The following is a 22,737-nucleotide window of genomic DNA, read 5'->3' as shown; positions in this document are numbered from 1 at the left end:
GTGACGGTGTGTGATTTTAATCTGCACATAGATTGGGAAAATCAAATTAGCCACAATGCCTGAGAGAAACAATTCATGGAATGTACATGGTATCGTTTTCTTGACCAATATATGGAGGAACCAACTAGAGAGCAGCCCATTTTAGACTGTGTACTGTGTAATGAGTAGGGAATCATTGCCAGTCTAACTATCCAAGACTGCTCAGGGATGTCCAGCCATAACATGATAGAATTTTTTTTTATTAATGAGGAGAATGAGGTAGTTGATTTGGAGACTAGAGTGCTGAATCTTAATAAATCAAACTGTGAAGATATGAGTTGTAAGTTAGCCTTGATAAATTGGGGAGAGTTAAAGGGAAGACAGTGGATAGACATTGGCAAACAATCAAGGAACACATGGGGAACTGAAACAATTATTTACTCCTGCCTGGCACAAAAGCAAAATATGTAAGAGGGCTAATCCATGGCTCACAAAAGGAAATTAAAGATAGTATCCGATCCATGGAAGAAGCACAAAGATTGGCCAAGAACAATAATATGTCTGAGGATTGGGAGGAGTTTTTAATTCAGCAAAGAAGGACCAAAGGATTGATTAAGAAGGGGAAAATAGAGTACAAAAGTAAGCTTACAGAGAATATATTTTAATGATTTGGATGAGGGAATATAACATCTCCAAGTTTGCAGATGGTACCAAGTTGGGTGGGAGGGCGAACTGTGTCGAGAATGCAGAGATCCTTCAGTATTATCTGGACGGGTTGGGTAATAGGCAGATGCAGAATAAATGGGATAAATGTGAAGTTATTTACTTTGGATGGAAAAACAAGAAGGCAGATTACTATCTGAATGGCAGACAATAGGGAGAGGGAAGTGTGCAGCCGTCGCTGAAGGTGACATGCAGGTGCAGCAGGTGGTAAGGGAGGCAAATGGTATGTTGGCCTTCGTTTCGAGTTTCCAAAAAGTTTCAAGTACGAGCAAAGATGTATTGTCGCAATTACACAGCGCCTTGTGAGACTGCACCTAGAATGTTGTGAATAAAAGATGCTGGAAGCTCAGCAGGTCTGGCAGCATTTTAAGAAAAAAAATCAGAGTTAACTTCCCACTCCTTGTTGTCAGCCATTCAGGTAGTAATCTGCCTTCTTGTTTTTCCTTCCAAAGTGAATTTAAGCCAGTTGGGAAATTTCTGTAGAAGGTGCGGGGGGGAAAGAAAACAAACAACATTTTGCATTGAGGACCATGCATGATCCTGACCTTTTACAGCATTTTCTATTTTTACTTCTGATCTGCACCTGCTGTATTTGTTTCCTTTTGACTATTCCAAAGTTCTCCCGGCTCGTCTGCTCCCTCCAAAATGATGATGACTGGCCTGTTGTTTACAATATTATCTGATTTCAAGAACATAACAAATAGGAGAAAATCATCTGTCATAGAGCTTTCTTCCCTACTCAATACAATCATGGCTGATCTTGAGCTTCATCTCCATTCTCCTGTTTGTTTCCTCCGTCGCTCGATTCGCCAACAGACCAAACATGTCTGCATGTCAGCAATAAATATACTCAATGACGGTATACCCAGGTGCGGAAATTTCCGAAGACACTCACTTCTTGAGTGAAGAAATCTTTCCTCATGACGGTATGAAATTATCAGGTCCTTCTCCTGAAATTGTCTCTATGTTCTAGATTCTTCAGCTAGGGGAAGCAACGTCTGCTGATTCTGTTAAACCAGTTTATGATCTTCAATGTTTCAATTAGACCACTGCCCATCGTGCTAAATACCAGAGAATTATAGAATGAATTTACTAAACCTCTCCACGTAGGGCAACCTTTTCATCCTGGGAATCAATCCAGCAAAACTTTGCAAGGCAGCCTCAAATGCAAGTCTACTCTTCCTTAAATACGGAGACCAAAATTGCACAGATTCCAGCAATTTCTGATTTTGTTCTGGATTTACAGCATCCGTAGTACTTTTGGTTTTTATGCAGAATATTGTGTGCAGTTTTGGTCTCCTGTTTCTGAGGAAAGGTGCTGTAACTCTTGGGAGTGCAGCGACGGCTTACCACGCTGATTCTGGGGATGATGGGACTGACGTATGAGGAGTGATTGACTAAGCTAGGATTGTTTTTGATGGAGTTCCGATGAATGAGGGGGGAATCTCATAGGCACTTAAAATTCAAACAGGACTAGACTGGTTAGATGCAGGGAAGATATCCCCAGTGGCAGGTGTGTCCAGAACCAGGGCGTTTAGTCTGAGGATTCTAGATAGACCATTTAGGATGGATAGAAGGAGACATTCCTTCAGTAAAGAGTGGTGAGCCTGTGGAATTCATTACCATAAGAAATAGTTGATGCCAAAAATTGATTGTATTCAAGAGGCAGCTAGAAATAGCAGTTGGGGTGAATGGGATCAAAGGTTATGGGGAGAAAACAGAATTAGGCCGTTGAGTTGGGCAATCAGCCATGATCGTGATGGATGGCAGACCAGGCCCAAAGGGCTGAATGGCGGCCTCCTACTTCTATCTTCCATGTTTCTATGTGTGTTTATCCTTCCCCACCCATCTGTTCTTTCTTTCTTTTAAATGGTATTTCCATTCTGACAGATTATACCTGAAACAATAACATTTTCCCTCTTGTGAAGGAGAAAACAGTTAACGTTTCAGGATCAGTGACCCTTCCTCAGAATTGATGGCTGGGAAAACGTCAGTTTATCTGCAGAAAATAGGGAGGTGGGTGGGATAGGGAGTAAACGATAGGATAGAGCCCACAGAGAGAGAGACAGTTGGACAGACAAAGAAGTTGCTAACAATCAGTCTGGGAGGGTGGATAGTTGTTAAAGGGGACTGTTAGTGTCTAAAAACAGGGAGTGTGTAATGGCAGGCTAGGCCCGAAATGTCAGCTTTCCTGCTGCTGTGATGCTGCTTGACCTGCTGCGTTCGTCCAGCTCTACACCTTGTTACCTTAGGTGGTAACAAAGCCTGGTGTGGAGGGTGGTGGGCTGGGACATGGGGAAACTATCCTATTGTTTACTCCCTACCCCACCCACCTCCCTATTTTCTGCATATAAACTGATGTTTTCCCAGCCACCATCAGGTCTGAGGAAGGGTCACCAGACTCGAAACATTAACTCTGTTTTCTCCTTCACAGATGCTGCCAGACATGCTGAGCTTTTCCAGCAACTTTGTCTTTGTTCCTGATTTACAGCGTCCGCAGTGCTTCTGGTTTTTTTCCTCTCGTGCTGACTAACCTGCTGAGAATTTCCAGCATAATGAAATGTGAGGCTGGATGAACACAGCAGGCCCAGCAGCATCTCAGGATCACAAAAGCTGACGTTTCGGGCCTAGTCTAGGCCCGAAACGTCAGCTTTTGTGCTCCTGAGATGCTGCTGGGCCTGCTGTGTTCATCCAGCCTCACATTTCATTATCTCAGATTCTCCAGCATCTGCAGTTCCTATTATCACTAAGAATTTCCAGCAGTTTGTTTTCTAGGCATTGTGGTGTTCACTGCCCATGGCGTCTGTTAATCTGTTGAGATGAAAGGAATATGTACAGTGGCACTTAGCAAGAAGTCGTCTAAAAACTTGCGTCTCACGGGAAGAAATTCCAGTGAGACTTTTATTAGGAATTTCAGCACTGAAATCTTTATCACTACTATTTGAAATTGGTGTTTGGGTATCTGTGTTTCCCTGTCTTGGCATGTTTAAATGAATTGCTAATCCTGTGTGCAAAGTTGTTTCATTTGTCCACCGAATACTTGAAGAGTTAATAGAGGAGGTCTGCCAAATATGACCATTGAGTCTTCAGTGCGTGGATGATTGCCTCTTAGTGCAGCAGTAAGTTTCCCAGTGGGCACATTAAAGTAGCTACTGATTATTACTGTATGTGTACTTTGGCTATGACGGTAACAAATGGATCTAGCACTTGTATTAATCGTGCTATTTTACTGGTATTAAAGTATAGCACTGCAAATACCTTGGTGAAATTGCTGTCATTTGTCAACTCAGAAATAAAATCACAAGATAGAGGAAGAGATTTATTTTGCAACTAAATAAAAAGTGCCAGAGAAGTAATGGATAATGACAGCTATGATACCTATTTTACTTTTGCATGTGAGAAAGAGCTATAACTTGCGAATAAAAGTTGATCTGCATTACATACGATGAATAGTAAACACAGCATGAGGACTGTCTCAAATGATGAGAGTGTTCTCAGTCGGGTTCCGTCTGGTGGCAATGATTAATTGCACAGAATTGGGAATACCTACAACTACAACTTGCATCTTTTTAGTTCCACTAATGCAGGAAAAAAATCTCCCATGGCTTGACACTAACAGATCAGATAGGGTAAAACCTTGGTTTAATTTAATCTATGTTCTGGCTTTGTTTTTTAAATTTCTCGTTTTTCCACAAAATTGTTTTTGACAAATTTTCCTTATTTCTTATCAATATTGCATGCTGTGTCAAGGCGAAATTTTAACTAGGTTGAGAATATCCTGCACCTTCGTGATATTTTGGTAATACTACCACTTTTCCAAATGCAGAATGTACCATGGAAAGCTTGCATGAAAGGATTATCTTTTAGTAGGAATTTGAATCTGAAACAAAGGTCATCCTTGATCATATTGCTTTCAGGCTTCTTGTTAAATAAGGGGTGCAAGGTATACCGCTGCAACAATATTAAAACAACATAAGTATTAATTAACAAATTATTGTTGACCTTGCTTCACAGAAAAAACTCTAAAGTTCCCATTATTTTTCATTTGTTTGAGCCAGTGATTTTAATTTTCACATTGATATGTTTTTTGAAAGTATTAGCTGCCAGTTAATCATAGAATTTAAATTCAATTTTTTTTTCCAGTGGTTAAGTAAAAGAAAAGGATCTGAATTGCTAGCATCCAGTAAACTCCAACACTGGGGAGGGGAAAAAGAAGCAGAGAAGGGGATGGATGAGTTCAAACCGATTTAGTTTCTTTGTCTTTGTGTCCTGTGTGACACATCTCACTGAAATGCATAAAATTCTGACAGGGTTGGACAGAGTGGGTGTAGGAATGATGACTGTTCTCCCTTGCGCAATGGGTAGGTTCTAGAACAAGGAATTAGGGATTCAAGATACAGGATAGACTATTTGAAACTGAGATGAGCAATTTCTTCAATCGTTGGGTGGTGAAGTTGCGGAATCCTCTACCACAAGACTCTGGAGGCCAAGTCATTGAATACATTTTCCAATTTTAAAAAAAACTCGAATTCTAGACACCGAAAGGCATCAATGAGTGTGGAGAGTGCACAGATGTATGGTGTTGAAATAGTGACCAGCCATGGTCCTGTTGAATGACAAGGCAGACTCTTGGCCCAATGACTTACTCCTCTCATTTTCTGCTTCCTAAAAAATGGAAGATTCGAGAATTTTGATGCTCGAAGGTACCTAGGTGTTCATGTTCATGAATCACTAAAAGCTAGCGTGCTGGTGCAATAATCAATAAGGAAGGCAAATGGTATTGTTGGCTTTCATTGTAAAGAAATAATTGTCTTTCTGCAATTCTATCTAGCCTTTCTGAGACCTTGAATATTATGTGCAAGTTTGGTCTCATTAACTAAGGAGTTATAAATTTATCACAAAGGAAATGCAACAGCATTTCACCAGACTAGATTATAGAATCCCTACAGTGTGGAAACTGGCCCTTCGGCCCAATAAGTCCACACCGACCCTTGGAGTGTCCCACCCAGACCCATTCCCCCATAACCCACCCTGAACACTCTGGGTAATTTAGCATGGCCAGCCTACCTGGCCTGCACGTCTTTGGATTCCCATCTTTCGATTGTAGGAGGAAGTCAGAAGATCCGGAGGAAACCCACGCAGACAGGGCGAGAATGTGCAAACTCCACACAGTCACCTGAGGGTTGAATTGAACCTGGGTCACTGGTGCCGTGAGGCAGTAGTGCTAACCACAAAGCCACTGTGCCACGCACTAATCCTTGGAATTGTTTTAAGAGATTGAAGCTCTGGAGAATCCCACTTCCTCAAAGAGTGAGTGGTGATTTTATTGAAACTTCCTGTAGAGCATGGTGGTGTGGATGTCTAGAATGTTTCCCTGGACTAATTCTAGAATGAGGAGAAATAGTAAGAGAATCAAGGGTCAGCCATAACAGACTGAAATAATTGCCTTCAGACAACAGAGGTTCTTTAGAATTCCCTAACCCAATGATTCTGAATCTCGGTGGTTATGCATGTTCAAATCAGAAGTCAATACATTTCCAGAGGTTATTGAATTTAGAAGACAGCACAGGAAAGTAGTGTTATGATAGGTGATCACCTATGATCTAAACAAAAGGGGAATGGACTTGATGGGCTGAATGACCTCCTCTTATATTCCTAGGCCCTGTTCAGCTGTTTGATATAATCATGGCTGACTTTCCTACTGAATTCCACTTCCCTGCCCTTACCCTGTACCCTCTGATTTCTTCACAGACCAAAAATCTATTCATCCCAGTTTGCAATATATTTAAAAATAGAACATCCACAATCCTCTCTGGTAGGAAATTGAAAAGATTCACAACCTTAGTGGAAGGAAATTTCTCCGCGTATGACCTCAGTCCTCTGATAGACTGACCCCTTATTCTGAAACTGTGCCTCAAGTTCTAGATTCCTCAGCCAACTGATATATCCTCTGTCTTTGCAGTTAAATTCCATCAGAATGCAGGGACCAGTCTGTCAATCTGACTGAATCATGACCAATGTGCTTAAATGTGTGATCTTGCCAAAACCACCTTCAATTGGAGCAAGTCTTCCATATTCGTGTACTCCATTTCATTACTGTACTGACATCCTAATTGTTGTACTTGTATGCTAACTTCCTGTATTCATTGTATGAGTACACCTAAGTTTCTAAGTAATAATTAGAGTTGGTCCATGAAGAAGAGCGAGACAATTGGTTATTTGTAATTTAGGGGGCATAAGTATGGGGCAAGCTAATGAGGCAGACTTTCCATGAACTACCAGAACAGATTCAGGAAGTAAACCCACTCCATTGTCTTGATTCTGTAGCTATTTAGTCAACTGGTCTAACCAATACCCACCAATCTTGTCCCCTGAAGTCTGTCTGAACTTCAAGTTTCATATTGTAAAATTAGTGGTATATACTTAATGGATCAATTGACTTTGATAACTGCTGTTTTTATGTGTTGTATCTCTTTCAGGATGACTCTGTGCAAAATGGATTTGAAGATGGCACTGGAAGTATGGGTTCACCATCTGTTGCTGTAAGTACAAATGCTCTTTGAAAAAAAAATATTCTTAGAGCTTTTGTTTAATTGCATATTTTCTGTGTACCACAAACATGCTTTATAATCCAAACCCTGTAATGTAAAATGTTTGTTATTTTCTAGAATTATATTTTCCACAATAGGTAAAGTTGTTCATTTTATATTGGTAGGACTGAATATGTTGTTTGAATAGCTCAAGAATTTTTCTGCAAATGGCTGGTGGAACAGCAAAGGTACTGAAGTATGGTAGAGGCGATTATACTTTTTGTTTATGTTTTGAGAACTTTTGGTTAGAGTTAGAAACTTGGGTCACTGCATGTATACACTGCAACAATAAATGATGCTGTGGGGCTGCAAATAAATGGGAACTGCTCATTTTTTGCCTGAGAGACTTTTAACAGTTGAAAAGAACTAAAGTTGTTGCTTAAATTATGAAATGTAAATGGAATTGCTGTATAGATAAATGCATCTTCTCATTGTACGCCACTGGCACAGTAATCTGTTGGGGAGTTGAGTCAATAAGTATTTCCCCCACATTGTTGTCCAATCCTTGCTTAACCAAAGGATAAGGTATTGGGACAGAATTTGCAGCAAGACATTGAACAATCTCAGCATCTGTCAAGAAAAAAGTCAGAGTTAACGTTTCTGGTCTAGTGATCCTTCTTCAGAACTGATGGTAGCTGGGAAAACATTGGTTTATGTGCAGAAAATAGGGAGAGGGATGGGTTAGAGAGTCAGCCATAGGAAAGAGCCCAGAGAGAGAGAGAGAGAGAGAGAGAGAGAGAGAACAACAACTGGATAGACAAAGGAGTTGATAATGATCTGCCTTGGAGGGTGAATGGTTATTAATGAGGACTGTTAATAACCAACAATAGGCAGTGTGTAATGGCAGGCCATGTGATGACAAGGCTGAGTGTGTGGGGTGGGGTCATGGGAGAGTGTAGGCTCTGAAATTATTGAACTCTATTGAATCCAGAGGGCTGTAGGGTCCCCAGGCAGAAAATGAGTGTTGTTCTTCCAGCTTGCGTTTAGCTTTGCTGGAACACTGCAGCAAGCCAGAGACTGAGTTGTTGGCCAAGGAATAGGGTGGTGTGTTAACAGGTAGCTCGGGGTCTTATTTGCGAGCAGAACATAGATGCTCTGCAAAGATGTCACCCAGTCTATGCTTCGTTTCCCAATGTAGAGACCACATTGTGAGTAGTGACTGCAGTAGACAAGATGGTGGGAAATGGATAGTTGGGAGGGAGGAGATAAATGGGCAAGCATGGCACCTTGTGATTGCAGGGAAAGATGCCGTGCGGCTGTGAGGGATATTGGGAATGAAGGAGGAGTGGACCCAGGGTGTCCTGGAGGGACCGGTTCCTGTGGAAGGCAGACAAGAGAGGGAAGGGAGATAGGTGTCTGGAGGTGGCAGAAATGGTGGCTGATGATCTTCTGGATGTGGGTGCTGGTGGGATTGTGGGTAGGCACAAGGGGAACCTTATCTCTGCTTTGGGAGGCTAGAGAAAGGGTGAGGGCGGAAGTGCGGGATGTGGGTTGGCACCCCGTTGAGGGCCCTGTCAACAACAGTGCTGGGAAACCCTCAGTTGACAAAGAAGGTGGATATTTCAGAGGCTCCCATGTTGAAATTGGCCTCATCTGAATATATGCGATGGAGTATGAGGAACTGAGAGAATGGGATGGAGCCTTTACAGGAAGTGGGGTGTGAGGATGTACAGCCCAAGTAGCTGTGGGAGTCAGTGGGTTTATACTGGATATTAGTGGACAGCCTATCCCCAGAAATGAAAGCGGAGATGTCGAGGAAGGGAGGAGTCAGAGATCGACTAGGTAAAAGTGCAGACTGAGTGGAAATTGGTTTCACTTTCAATGAACTTTTCCAATCCTGAACGAGAGAGGGAAGCAGCATGGATGGTATCATCGATATATCAGAGAAAGAGTTGTGGGTGGGGCCTGGAACAGGACTGGAACAAGGAATGTTGCATGTATCCCACAAAAAGACAGGCATAACTGTGGCCCATGTGGGTACCCATGGCCACCCCTCTTAACTGAAGAAAATGAGAGGAGCCAAAAGAGAAGTTGTTGAGGGTGAGGACGAGTTTGGCCAAGCAGAGGAGGGTGGGTAGTGGGCAATGATGGTTCAGGTCTTCGCTTCTTCCTGGAGTAGACAGCCCTGCGACCTGAGTAGAGGGATTGCACATCCATGGTGAAGAGGAGGTGGCTGGAACCTGCAGACTGTAACTTCTGAAAGCACCATAAAGCATCACAGAAAGCATGAATGTACGTGAGCAGGGATTGGTCTAGGAGGGGGGAGAGAGAGAGAGGACAGGGGAGAGAGAGAGGGTGAAGGTAGGGGTTCTGAGAGGCAGGAATAGGCTGAAACAATGGGCCTGCCCAGACATCATGCTCCAGGGAGCTGGCACTTGGCCTCTGCAATGTTGAGGTCAGTACTTCGGACTACAACAGCATCACCCATATCAGCAGGCTTAATTACAAAGTCAGGGTTAGAGCTGAGTGTACAGAGTGCAGTCAGTTCAGAGGAAGAAAGGCTGGATTCGGTGAGGGGGGGCAGAGAAATTGAGGCGATCAATATCATGTTGACAGTTCTCGATGAACAGATCGTGTGTAGGTAAAAGGCCAGAGGGAGGGTCCGAGTGGAAGGAGAATGTTGGGCCTGGGTGAAGGGTTCTATGGGACTGGGAGACTATCTTGCCTGAAGAAATGGGCAAGGAGGTAAAAATGACGGAAGAAGAGTTTGATCTCATGTTGTGCCTGAAATTGGTTAAGGTGGGTACGCAGAGGAGTAAAGCTGAGGCGTTTGCTGAGTACAGCCCGTTCAGCATTGGAGAGCGCAAGGTTAGAAGAGAAGATGAATACCCAACAGGAGGTGGAGTTGGGAGAGGGGGTAGAGTCAAATAGTATGGGAGGAGAGGAAGGTTCCGGAGAGCCATGGGTATCTCTGAGTTGTTGCATCTTGTGGGCCATGATGCCTGAAAGGAAAAGAAAAAGTTTGTTGTTGGCATGATGAATGAGCCGGAGGATGAAGTGGAACTGCGGAGTGGTGCAACCCTTTTAGTGCAAGCCTGCCATTACACTTTACCTGTTGTTAGTCACCTAACAGTCCCCATTAACAATCATTGACCATCCTAGCCAGATCACCATCAACTCCTTTGTCTATCCAACTGCTGTCCCCTCTTTCGGGCTGTATCCTATCATTTGCTTCCTATCCCATCCCCCTTCCTATTTTCTGCACATAAACCGACGTTTTTGCAGCTATCATCAGTTCAGGTGAAGGATTACTGGACGTGAAACGCAAACTCTGATTTTTTTTTTATCTTGACAGATGCTGCCAGATCTGCTGAGCTTTTCCAGCAACATCATCTGTTTTTGTTCCTGATTTACAGCATCCGCAGTTCTTTCAGTTACTATTGAACAATCTCTGTTGCAATTTGTCCGTAAAGTCGAAAATTCAAGTCACAAGCATCACCACAGGAGATAGTGGATATTTGGATCCTGCATGACCTCTGGCAACTAGCAAGTCTTTGACCAGAGAGATTTAAGGATGGAGTAAGGAAGGCAAAATCAAACTGAGAAGAGCAATGAATTCTAGGAAATTGATTTAGTGGCAGTCAGGTACAGCAAGAGACGTAAAGAAAGGGTTTGAAGATACGATTAAGAGGCAGGAGAAGAAAAGAAAATAAAGGAAAACCAAGTACAACATGATATTTTTCAAGCATTCTCACTATCCCAAAAAAAGTCCAAATTCAAGAATCTGCACTTAAAATAATTTGATTTTCAGTGCCACAGAGGTTTCCTTGTAATTGTTGCTTCTGGTGCTGCCAAAAGATGCTTGAGCTAATTGTATAGAGTCTGATATACAACGTGGAAACAGACCCTTCGGTCCAACTCGTCCATGCCAACCACATTATTCTAATTTCATCTAGTTCCATTTGCCAGCATATCCCTCTAAGCCCTTCCTATTCATCTATCTACCTAGATGCCTTTTAAATGTTACAATTATATCAGCCTTCACCACATGTAATTATTTGACCTAAATATCTTTTGACAGGTTTATTTTGCATTTAATACTAAAATATAGTGATATTATGACATTGCATACTTTTAATGGTGAAGCCAATAACAGGGTGCCATTTTCACCATGCTGTTTGTTTGAGGTGCTCTGATCTACAATGAATGTTGTATTTTTGCAATTTGTCATGCACTTGTTTCTTACCCTGAAGCGCTTGTACTTTTTGCCAATACATATCTATGTATACCAGTACCTTAACTGCTATTTTGATAGCAATCTCTGGCCAAGTTGATTCTGGTGAATGTAGTTGGCAACTTGTGTCATTGGATTTATTTCTATTTTGTTAGCCTACAAGTTGGCAAGATCATCTATCAAATACCAATACACTTCTAATCACATTGAACTACCCTGTTTCAGTATGAAACATGTTTGTAATGGTTATTAACACAGCCACTGTTTGGACTAAAATCAGAACTATTTCTGCTTTTGCAATGAACAAAATCACAATGCAATATAATGTCTACTAAAAGACAAAAGCAATATTCAGATCAATTTAGAACCTCAGAAATGGTATCAATGTGGATTTCACCAGCTTCAAAATCTCCCCTCCCCCAACTACATCCCAAAACCAGCCCAGCTCATCCCTGCCTCCTAACCTTTTCTTCCTCTCTCACCTATCCCCTCCACCCACCTCAAGCTGCACCTCCACCTCCTACCTACTAACCTCATCCTGCCCCCTTGACCTGTCCATCATCCCCAGATTGACCTATCCCCTCCCTACCTCCCCACCCATACTCTCCTCTCCACCTATATTATCCTCTATCAATCTTTGGTCCGCCTCCCCCTCTCTCCGTAATTATTTAAGAATCCTCTCCCCATCCCCGCTCCCCCCCCCCCTCCCCGATGAAGGGTCCAGGCCCGAAACATCAGCGTTTGTGCTGCTATGATGCTGCTTGGCCTGCTGTGTTCATCCAGCCCCACACTTGGTTATCTCCGGATTCCCCAGCAGCTGCAGTTCCCATTATCTCATGTCCTACACTCTAGTTTGTTTTTTCCTATTTTTGCTCTTAACGCTGATATAAACCTAACATGCAGAAGTAGCAAATTAAAGGCAACAGAAGTTCAAACGTCAAAAGAACTATGGATGCTGTATATCAGGAACAAAACAGAAGTTGCTGGAAAAGCTAAGCAAGTCTGGCAACATCAGTGGAGGAAACAAAGTCAGTTAACGTTTCAGGTCTGATGACCCTATCCAGTCACCGTACCTGAAACATTAACTCTGATTTTTTTTTTCTCCATCGATGCTCCGAGACTTACTGAGCTTTTCCAGCTACTTCCGTTTTTGTTCCTGAAGTTCAAGGGTCCTTTGGCTTGGTAGCTGTGTTAATTGTGTTGTGCCCTTAAAGATCTTAAAACTTCTCAGAAGAATGCTGTAGTCCAGTTTTTTTTTGCAGAGGTAAGGCTATCTGTCTAAAACCATTCAATTTAAATACAATTACTGCATGTAATTTGGATGACATCTCTCTTAGAATTCAATAATTCATGAGGTCTTGATTTTTTTTTCAAAGGTAATTAGAACCATAAAAATATTCAGCCTGCTGGGCAAATGCTGGGCCTTTGCTACAACAGTACAAAATTAATCACACTGCTCAATTCTCTGTCTCCGTAATTCAGCATCATTATTCTGATATCTACTTATTCTGTTAAAATATGCAGTGGTCTATGCCTCTGTTTGGCATTTTGCAATCTATCTAAAGGCCTTAAAGATGGTGTAGGGATAATTTTAACCCAAAGCTATGTAGCATCTAAGCCAAAGTGGGTGGTTTCGACTCAGATGGTACATAAAAATGTTAACTTCAAGCAAATGACGTTTTGATCTCGCCACCTTTTTCCATTTTAACGGAAACGGAACTGTCAGTAGGGTAGGAGAAAACAATGACCTGTCCTGGAGTAAATCGACACAGCGTTCTCGGAAAACAGCATTTGTAACTTCACCTTAAATTCATGACTCATGATTCTATGAATACGCTCTTCATTTAGTCTTAAATGGGAGGTGTCTAATTTTTTTAAAGTCTGCCTTACAAAAGGAAACTTCCTTTCAGCATCTACATTTTTATGAGAATCCCTTTCGTGCGGAAAGAAATTATTTTGGCCCATTGAGTCTGCGTTGACCCTCAGAGGGCCTCAGTCAATCTCCCCATAACCCTTAATTTACTATGCTAATCCACCTAATCTACAATCCCTGGACATGATAGCAATTTAATGTGGCTAATCCACCTAACCTGTACATTTTAGGATTGCTGAAGGAAACCAGACCACTTGGAGCAAACCCACACAGATATGGGGAGAATGTGTTTAACTCCACACCCAAGGCTGGAATTGAACTCAAGTCACTGGCACTGTGAGGTAGCAGTGCTAACTACTGTGCCACCCACTGTTTTGTTATGCCTTATTGGGATGGCTTGATTTACAGTGTACTATGTATTAACAAAAGCTAAAGATATGATAAAAATATTTAAAATTCCCCAAGATATGTGTTTTATATCCAAAAAGAAAGCATAGACTGGATTTCTGTACTTGAAAAGAATTACTATCTATTGCAAATAAGTGGATTTAGCTACAGTTATGTAAACAATTATGAACCATTGATGTGTAACACTATTAGTTAAAGTTCTAACCATTTACAAAACTTCCCCCTATATATGTATACAGACAGAAGCAGGCAGATAAAAACCATTGGTGTTTTGGGAAGACAGGTTAATGGTCCCTGTCAAGAGGATTCTTGGGAGTTAATTCTTTTGGCTTGTTAGGACTTGCTGGTGTTGGTCTTCTTTCCTCAGATATTTTCCCTTGCCTGCAGGAGGCATGGAATGACTGATTCCCATATATAAGATGTCTGACTATTTTTTTATTAAAAGCCACAGCTTACAGGGGCAGGGAAAGCTGGCTTTCAGGCTTGAGCTATTTATTTTTAGCGCAGAGGGAAGAACAGCACGTTCAGTTCCAGAGGTTGAATGGCTTTTGCGTGAACATGCTCACCCACAAGCTGCCTGGAACCATCAAATAGTTGTTGAAAGGTAGAAGGCCTTTGGTCTGTAGAATGGTGATGAATATTCAATGTCATTCAGCTACTTGTTGCTAGCAACATCTCCCTTCGTACAAAGCCACTGATTCCAGCTGATCTGCAACACTTCTGTCTGAGCGAAATGCCCGTTCAGCATTTCCTCGTAGGATAATGTTTAATAACGGGTATCAGTTAAGTGAGACTTCTCTGAACTGCTACTAATGTAACAGTGTCCTTCCTCAAATAAGGAGACCAAAACTGCACACATTTAAGCTGTACTCTTTTTGTCTTGTTGCCCTCCTTTAAAATTTGTCTACGTCTTTACTCTATGCTTGCTCCAACGCAACAGATCAATGTAAAAATCTTATGAATATGTCTGGAAACATTATTCCACATCCTTTGTAAGAATTCTGAGCACAGTATTTTAGGATTTAAGGTAGTGTGTGCAGGTATGAAAAGAAAATATGAAGTAGAAGCAAAAACCAAAAGAACTGCAGATGTTGCAAATCAGGAACTAAAACAAAGTTGCTGGAAAAGCTCAGCAGGTCTGGCAGCATCTGCGAAGGAGAAAACAGAGCTAACGTTTCTGGTCTGGTGACCCTTCCTCGGAACTCTCTCCTACACTCAACCTGAACAAGTAAAATGTGACTTGCTTCTGGAGTTAAAATGTTACGTGGCACAAAATCAAATCTGTGTTCTTCCGTGTTTGCTTTTCTCCATTTCCCTTTCTTTTCAAAAATTATCTAGCACTTGCTGTTATCGCTTTGAAAAACATGAAGTATAAGAATTTGTTACATCTGAAGGTTTAAACTGACTCTTGATCCTTCATGTATAATTCATTACTTGTTGGACGTAGAACATACAACATTACAGCACAGTACAGGCCCTTCGGCCCTCGATGTTGTGCCGACCTGTCATGCCGATCTGAAGCCCATCTAACCTACACTATTCCATGTACGTCCATATGCTTATCCAGTGACGACTTAAATTTACCTGAAGTTGGCGAATCTACTATTGTTGCAGGCAAAGCGCTCCATTCCCTTACTACTCTCTGAGTAAAGAAACCACCTCTGATATCTGTCCTATATCTTTCACCCCTCAATTTAAAGCTATGCCCCCTTGTGCTCGCTGTCACCATCCTAGGAAAAAGGCTGTCCCTATCCACCCTATCGAACCCTCTGATTATTTTATGTTTCAATTAAGTCACCTCTCAACCTTCTTCTCTCCAATGAAAACAGCCTCAAGTCCCTCAGCCTTTCCTTGTAAGACCTTCCCTCCATGCCAGGCAACATCCTCGTAAATCTCCTCTGCACCCTTTCCAAAGCTTCCACATCCTTCTTATTATGCGGTCACCAGAACTGTACGCAATACTCCCAAGTGCGACCGCACCAGAGTTTTGTACAGCTGCAGCATAACCTCTTGGTTCTGGAACTCGATCCCATTATTAATAAAAGCTAAAACACTGTATGCCTTCTTTACAGCCCTGTCAACCTGGGTGGCAACTTTCAAGGATCTGCGTACATGGATATCGAGATCTCTCTGCTCATCTACACTACCAAGAATCTTACCATTAGCCCTGTACTTTGCCTTCCGGTTACTCCTACCAAAGTGCATCACCTCACACTTGTCTGCATTAAACTCCATTTTCCACCTCTCAGCCCAGCTCTGCAACTTATCTATGCCTCTCTGCAACCTACAGCATCCTTTGTCACTGTCCACAACTCCACCAACCTTAGTGTTGTCTGCAAATTTACTAACCCATCCTTCTACGCCCTCATCCAGGTCATTTATAAAAATGACAAACAGCAGTGGACCCAACACCGACCCTTGCGGTACACCACTAGTAACTGGATTCCAGGATGAACATTTCCCATCAACTACCGCCCTCTCTTCTTTCAGCAAGCCAATTTCCGATCCAAACTGCTATATCTCCTACAATTCCATTCCTCCGCATTTTGTACAATAGCCTACTGTGGGGAACCTTATTGAATGCCTTGGTGAAATCCATATACACCACATCAACCGGTTTACACTCATCTACCTGTTTGGTCACCTTCTCAAAGAACTCAATAAGGTTTGTGAGGCACAACCTTCCCTTCACAAAACCGTGCTGACTATCCCTAATCAAATTATTATTTTCTAGATGATTATAAATCCTATCCCTTCTAACCTTTTCTAACACTTTACCAACAACTGAGGTAAGGCTCACTGGTCTATAATTACCAGGGTTGTCTCTACTCCCCTTATGGAACAGGGGAACCACGTGCTATCCTCCAGTCGTCTGGCACTATTCTGCAGACAATGACGAGTTAAAGATCGATGCCAAAGGCTCGGCAATCTCCTCCCTGGCTTCCCAGAGGATCCTAGGATAAATCCCATCTGGCCCGGGGGGCTTATCTATCTTCACCCTCTGTAGGATTTCTAATACCTCTTCCTTGTGAACCTCCATTCCACCTAGTCTAGTAGCCTGTATCTCAGTATTCTCCTCGACAACATTGTCTTTTTCTAGAGTGAATACTGTTGAAAAATATTCATTTAGTGCTTCCCCTATCTCCTCTGACTCAAAACACAACTTACCACTACTATCCTTGATTGGCCCTAATATTTCTTTTGTCATTCTTTTGTTCCTTAAATACCTATAGAAAGCCTTAGGTTTACCCTGATCCTATCCGCCAACAACTTCTCATGTCTCCTCCTGGCTCTTCTGAGCTCTCTCTTTAGGTCTTTCCTGGCTACCTCGTAGCCCTCAAGCGCCCTAACTGAGCCTTCACATCTCATCCTAACATAAGCCGCCTTCTTCCCCTTGACCAGAGATTCTACCTCCTTCGTAAACCACGGCGCCTGCGCTCTACAGCTTCCTCCCTGCCTGACAGGAACATACGTATCTAGGACACACAGGAGCTTTTCCTTGAATAAGCTCCACATTTCTAATGTGCCCATCCCCTGCAGTTTCCAAATATATATGTATGAACCTATATGTACATTTTGTTTTGTTACTGTAAGGGACCATGCATTTTATTTTGGACTATAAACTGGAAAATAGTTTTAACTGTAGCAGTTTCAATTCTAACAGTAGTGTTTTATTTTCAGCAAGAAAATAGTGGGTCTTTTTTTTTGGTGTACAGTTTCGCTAAATAACTTTTCAGAGCAGTGAAGTAGGCACTTTGAGTCAGAGTGGCACCAGGCCTCTGAAAGAAAAACTGCCTAACTACAGCCAACAGCATTGGTCTAGGTAGAATTTTTTATAAATCTGCGCATGGAGTGCACTCGGAAGACACAAAAAATCCTGCAATTAAGAATCTCTCACTTCTCTGAATGAAGAGACAAGAAAGCTTAGAAACGAATGAAAGAATTCTAACATTTTAAAAAAAAATTCAGTCCACGTGATCGATGAAATAGAAGATTGACATCACTCAGTAATGGAAAAGCAATGTTGTCTGCAAAAGTCAAAAGAACTGAAATAATTCTCTATCCTTGTGGCCTGCATATTGATCTACAGAAGTTGTTTCCTGTCTATGTTTTACTCTTTAATATTTGTGTCAAATGTTTTGTTTTATTTGTGAATGAATGCATGTGATTTTGTGGTTTTAAAGCAATGTAGATTAGCTTGCATAGTTGTAAATTAATCCATTTTTGTTGTCATTTTTTAAAAATTAGGTTTTATTAATAATTATTACCTTATATTTTGCCAATCATGACAAAACCTGGTGTGAATTACTTTTTGGCTTGAGTAACAGCCAGTCAGGCAAATTGATCATCTTGGTGATTTTAATTGAGTAGGTAAACAGTTGACAACTTGTGGAATAGTAGGACTTGATTTTTGGTGTATTATTGTCATCCATGACAATATTACTTGATCTTCACCCTAGGAGGATTATTCTTAATGTAAATACACAAAGTACAATATTGCCTGGGCTATTGCACTCCTGAATAAATACGACACTTCAAGTAATGGATGCGACATTGTGGACATCTGAGAGCACTTAGGAGGGAATGATTGAGGAGATTTAAAGGCATCATTTGTGGAAATGTAGTAGACATCTCAAATTGTTTACAAGAGGGAACAAAAATGTCAGCTAGACTGTACTATTGAAGTTTAAAGAGATATGTAGTGTCACATTGAATTTTCAAATCATTGACATGCTGCCTTGCTTGCTTGAATTAAAGCAAGGTATTGTGTATGCTTTTAACTTATTAAAGGTCATTGATTTTGGAGTATATTTCCAACAGTAAACACAATGCCAATTTTGAGCTGTTGCAGTTGTTGAAAGATCATTTATCATGAAAGCAGAAGCACAGTTTAATAGTCTGCCAAGATCTGTTTTTATTAGCCTTGGGTCACTCTTTACTGAATGGGATGCAGTGAATAAGTAGTGGTGTAATCCCTTGATACTAAGTGAATTTTATTCAGGGAATGTGTAAAGCCGCTTTATGGATGTGCATAGTGTATTATTCCAACAAGTAATTACACTAAAGTGGTGACATTAAAGCAATTGTGATTGCAGAAAATGATCAGCAAATTAGATCCTATTACTGGGCACATCAAAAACTATCCTTAATACTTTAACTCTGTCAGTAATAATGCTATGCAATCATCCATCAGACAGACATAGGCTAAATCTGACTGGGATGCTGCCAAAGAATTTTATGCATATACTTGTTTTGATCTTTTCAGTTACTATGTTTAGCGTTTTATTACTTTACGTTTTTATAATAATATGAAATATTAAAATAACTGATTTATGCCAGCTTGTATAACTGTTTACAAGATCTGAATAAAATTTGGGGCAGGCAAGTTTTTAGCAATATCCTCTTCCTGGTGCTGACTTTTCCTGACAAGATATTGTTGTAGCACAATTTGGTCAGATTTGGAGTAGAACCAATTCACCGCGGTTGCAAGATAATTAATAATGATGCTATAATATTAAAAATTCAGTTTTCTACTGTTATTTTCCTTCTAAAATGCATTCTAATCGTTCATTGTTGTAGCAGTGCAGTTTGTAAATGTTGAGTATTGCCTGCATTATTGTGCATGTTAATGCTGCAGCTTCCCTCCCTGACTGTTCCACTCTTTCCCCCCTCTTGCAAGGTGGGCTGCATGTAGAGGGTTCAAGGAATTGCCAGAAGAGGGAATGGCAGGAGTGGCAATGGAAGGGTTCAGGTAGGGAGGCTGAAGTAGTGAGGACTAGTGAGACGGTTTTTCGACCAGTTTGGTGTAACGTCCAGTTTCAAATAGCATGCTGTCATTTAAGCATGCTAAACAGCAATCAGAAATGCCATTTAAAATACACTATAAATATTGCCTGGTTTCAATGAAATTGTCTGAACTGCCAATCTGTAATTAGAAACTAGAGTATTAATTTTGCTTCCATGTTACAATCGGAAGTCTTTATCAAGTTAATGCTATTTGAGTGATGTCTGTGCTTTGAAAGTGAGGAAAATATCAAGCTTTAATTTGATTTTTTATCATTGAGTGAAATATAACATTCCTTTCTAATTCACTGCTTCTGTTATCCCATTTCAATATGTAATAACAGCCTCAATATTTGTCTGCAATCCCAATTATTCAAGTTCATGGTGATATGATAGGGTCTTCAGTGCTAAATTTTTAATGATATTGGCTAGCAGAGTAATTGAACTGAAAAGAACGACTGAAAATTAATAACCAAGATGGATTTAGTTCCAGAATCTGACCACTGAGTGTCACTGTGGAGCAGGCTAATTTTGTTTGCTAGGGAAAGAGATAACAAGATGTAGAGCTGGATAAACACAGCAGGCCGAGCAGGAAGGCTGACGTTTTGGGCCTGGACCCTCCTTCAGAAGGGTTCGTTCTTTGCTGTTTGTTGAGTCTATGTTGGTATAGGATTTGGGGGTTAGGGTTGTGCAAATAATTGTCTTTAGATGCAAGGTCAGAAATCATAATGCCACCAGTTCAACAGGTTTATTTGAAAACACAAGCTTTCAAAGCCTCTGCAGTAACCAAGTGTGGAGCTGGATGAACACAGCAGGCCAAGCAGTATCTCAGGAGCACAAAAGCTGACGTTTCGGGCCTAGACCCTTCTTCAGAGAGGGGGATGAAGATCTGATGAAGGGTCTAGGCCCGAAACGTCAGCTTTTGTGCTCCTGAGTTGCTGCTTGGCCTGCTGTGTTCATCCAGCTCCACACTTTGTTATCTTGGATTCTCCAGCGTCTGCAATACCCTCAAAGCCTCTCTCCTCTTTTGAGGTGTTAGTGAGAGAGGGTGTATCAGAACAGAATTATGAGGAAAAGATGAAAGGGTCACACCACTGATCAGGATGTATTAAACAAACCTGAGATACTGTTAAATCTTTAACTGATTGATATGTATGCACAAATCTTTGGATTCCTTTCAAGTCACTGCCCTGAGATACTAAAGGTTTTATCATTGTAAAGAAGAGGTGACATTTTAGATCAGACAATGCATGTTAGGTGTGAGGGATAATGGGAACTGCAGATGCTGGAGAATCCGAGGTAACGATGTGTAGAGCTGGATGAACACAGCAGGCCAAGCAGCATCTTAGGAGCTTTCTGATGAAGGGTCTAGGCCGAAACATCAGCTTTTGTGCTCCGAAGACGCTGCTTGCCTGCTGTGTTCGTCCAGCTCCACATTTGGTTACCTTCGGTGTGAGGCCTTGTTTAGAATCTGTTGTTTTGGCATGGAATCAGGCTGGTTTTATCACTCCTAACATGCATTGTCTGACCTAAAATATCATCTCTACTTTATCCTGATAAAACCTTTTAGTTCTCTCAAGACAATGACTTGAAAGGAATTTAGGGATTTACATGTGCATTATCAATCAATTAAAGATTTAATAGCATCTCAGGTTTGTTTAATACATCCTGATCAGTGGTGTGACCCTTTGATCGTTTCCTTAGAATTCTGTGTCCAATACTTACTCTCTCATTTAACACCTGAAGGAGGAGCGAGGCTTCGAAAGCTTGTGTTTTCAAATAAACCTGTTGGACTGTTACCTGGTGTTGTGATTTTTGACCTTGTCCAGCCCAGTCCAACACCGGAACCTCCACGTCATCTCTAAATGCACAGATATCTTTTAAAATGTAAACTTACATTACAGACAGGCTGTACTTTTATGACAAGTTTTTTCCAATTAACTGCTGCATTGCAAACTACCTACTCCTATGCTTGTTGTTTGCAGACCTGCCGATTTTCCCTTCTCCCACCACCTCCTTGCTACCATCTTGTAGCTCTCTTTAATCATTCCAACCTTTAAAGATTTACTTCTCCATCATCTTAACACTGCTTTATTTCTGACCAGATCATTAAATCAGGCACAGTATTTAAAGTCCTGGAGATGAATTTTCTCAGGACTTATTAGGACAAGTATGATTTACATTAACTGAAAAATACATGATACATTTATGAATCCTTTGAAGGATAAGGGGCATTAGTCATTTAATTTTGAAAAGTGAAATAACCAGACACAATACAATGTGTAGAAATAACAAGGTGTGGAGCTGAACGAACACAGCAGGCCAAGCAACATCTTAGAAGCAGGAAAGCTGACGTTTCGGAGCATCTGCAGTTCCTATTATCTCTGCCAATACAATGTGTAGCCTGAATTTGGTAAGAGAATGGTTGGTTAGGGCTAATTGTTTTAAATTGCATCAAGCTTTGTAATTAGCATTTAGTTTAACATTAACTTGTAGTTTTGTTTAGTTCTGGTGGTTAGTAAGCTGCCTTCCAGGTGTAGGTGCACAGTAAGCTAATTATGTGGCTTATATGGGCTGATTGCCCCAATAACTGAGCGAGATGAGGATGCTTAGAATTTCAGAGAGTATATCTTCTAGTGGTTTTCTTGTACACAGTTAATAGCATAAAGTTCAGCTCAACTGAATACTGCTGAACGTAGTACTTAGCTCATGAAATTTGGTGAGATATGGGAATTCTGTTACATGAGAGAAGAGAAGCAACTAACAGATAAAGAAGCATTCTAAGAAAAGGGCAGGACACAATGAGACCTGAGAATTGAAGTCCAGAGAAATGAATTGGGTAAGCAGACATGATTAATTGATGAGTTTTAATATTTTTTCTCAAAACTAGAACAGCAGTTTAAATTAGGACCATTAAATTGTCAATACTGTTTATAACTAGAAATAATCATTTGAATAAAGACTTTTCAAGTAAATAAACTAAGAATCGTCTGTGTTATGTCGAGAGAGATTAATGTGTACGCTACAGGATTTGTTTTAAGTGCGTGGATTTACAGCCATTATGTAGATGACTTGTTTTTCCTGAGCTAACACATCTACAGAATGTATGTCTGTCTTCAACCTCTCTGGGTCAAGAGTCATTGAGCTGGAGTGCGAGTTCAAGAGACTCCTGTATGTGAGGGAGGGGAAGGAGTCTCACTGAAAGG

At 41.1% G+C, this 22,737-nt stretch overlaps 1 protein-coding gene across 3 annotated transcripts in view; it reads left to right on the top strand.

The window, feature by feature from the left end:
- The window catches only part of LOC125461302 (ankyrin repeat domain-containing protein SOWAHA), a 77,137-nt gene that overhangs the window by 39,172 nt on the left and 15,228 nt on the right, over positions 1-22,737 (top strand). For all 3 annotated transcript variants that reach the window (XM_059652835.1, XM_059652836.1, XM_059652834.1), the window contains one exon: positions 7,182-7,244. In XM_059652835.1, coding sequence (XP_059508818.1) covers positions 7,182-7,244 — 63 coding nt within the window. The remainder of the gene's footprint in view (positions 1-7,181; positions 7,245-22,737) is intronic.

This window comes from Stegostoma tigrinum, chromosome 19, assembly GCF_030684315.1.
Source record: "Stegostoma tigrinum isolate sSteTig4 chromosome 19, sSteTig4.hap1, whole genome shotgun sequence".
NCBI classification, from domain to species: Eukaryota; Metazoa; Chordata; class Chondrichthyes; order Orectolobiformes; family Stegostomatidae; genus Stegostoma; species Stegostoma tigrinum.
This window is presented reverse-complemented; position numbering and strand designations above follow the sequence as displayed.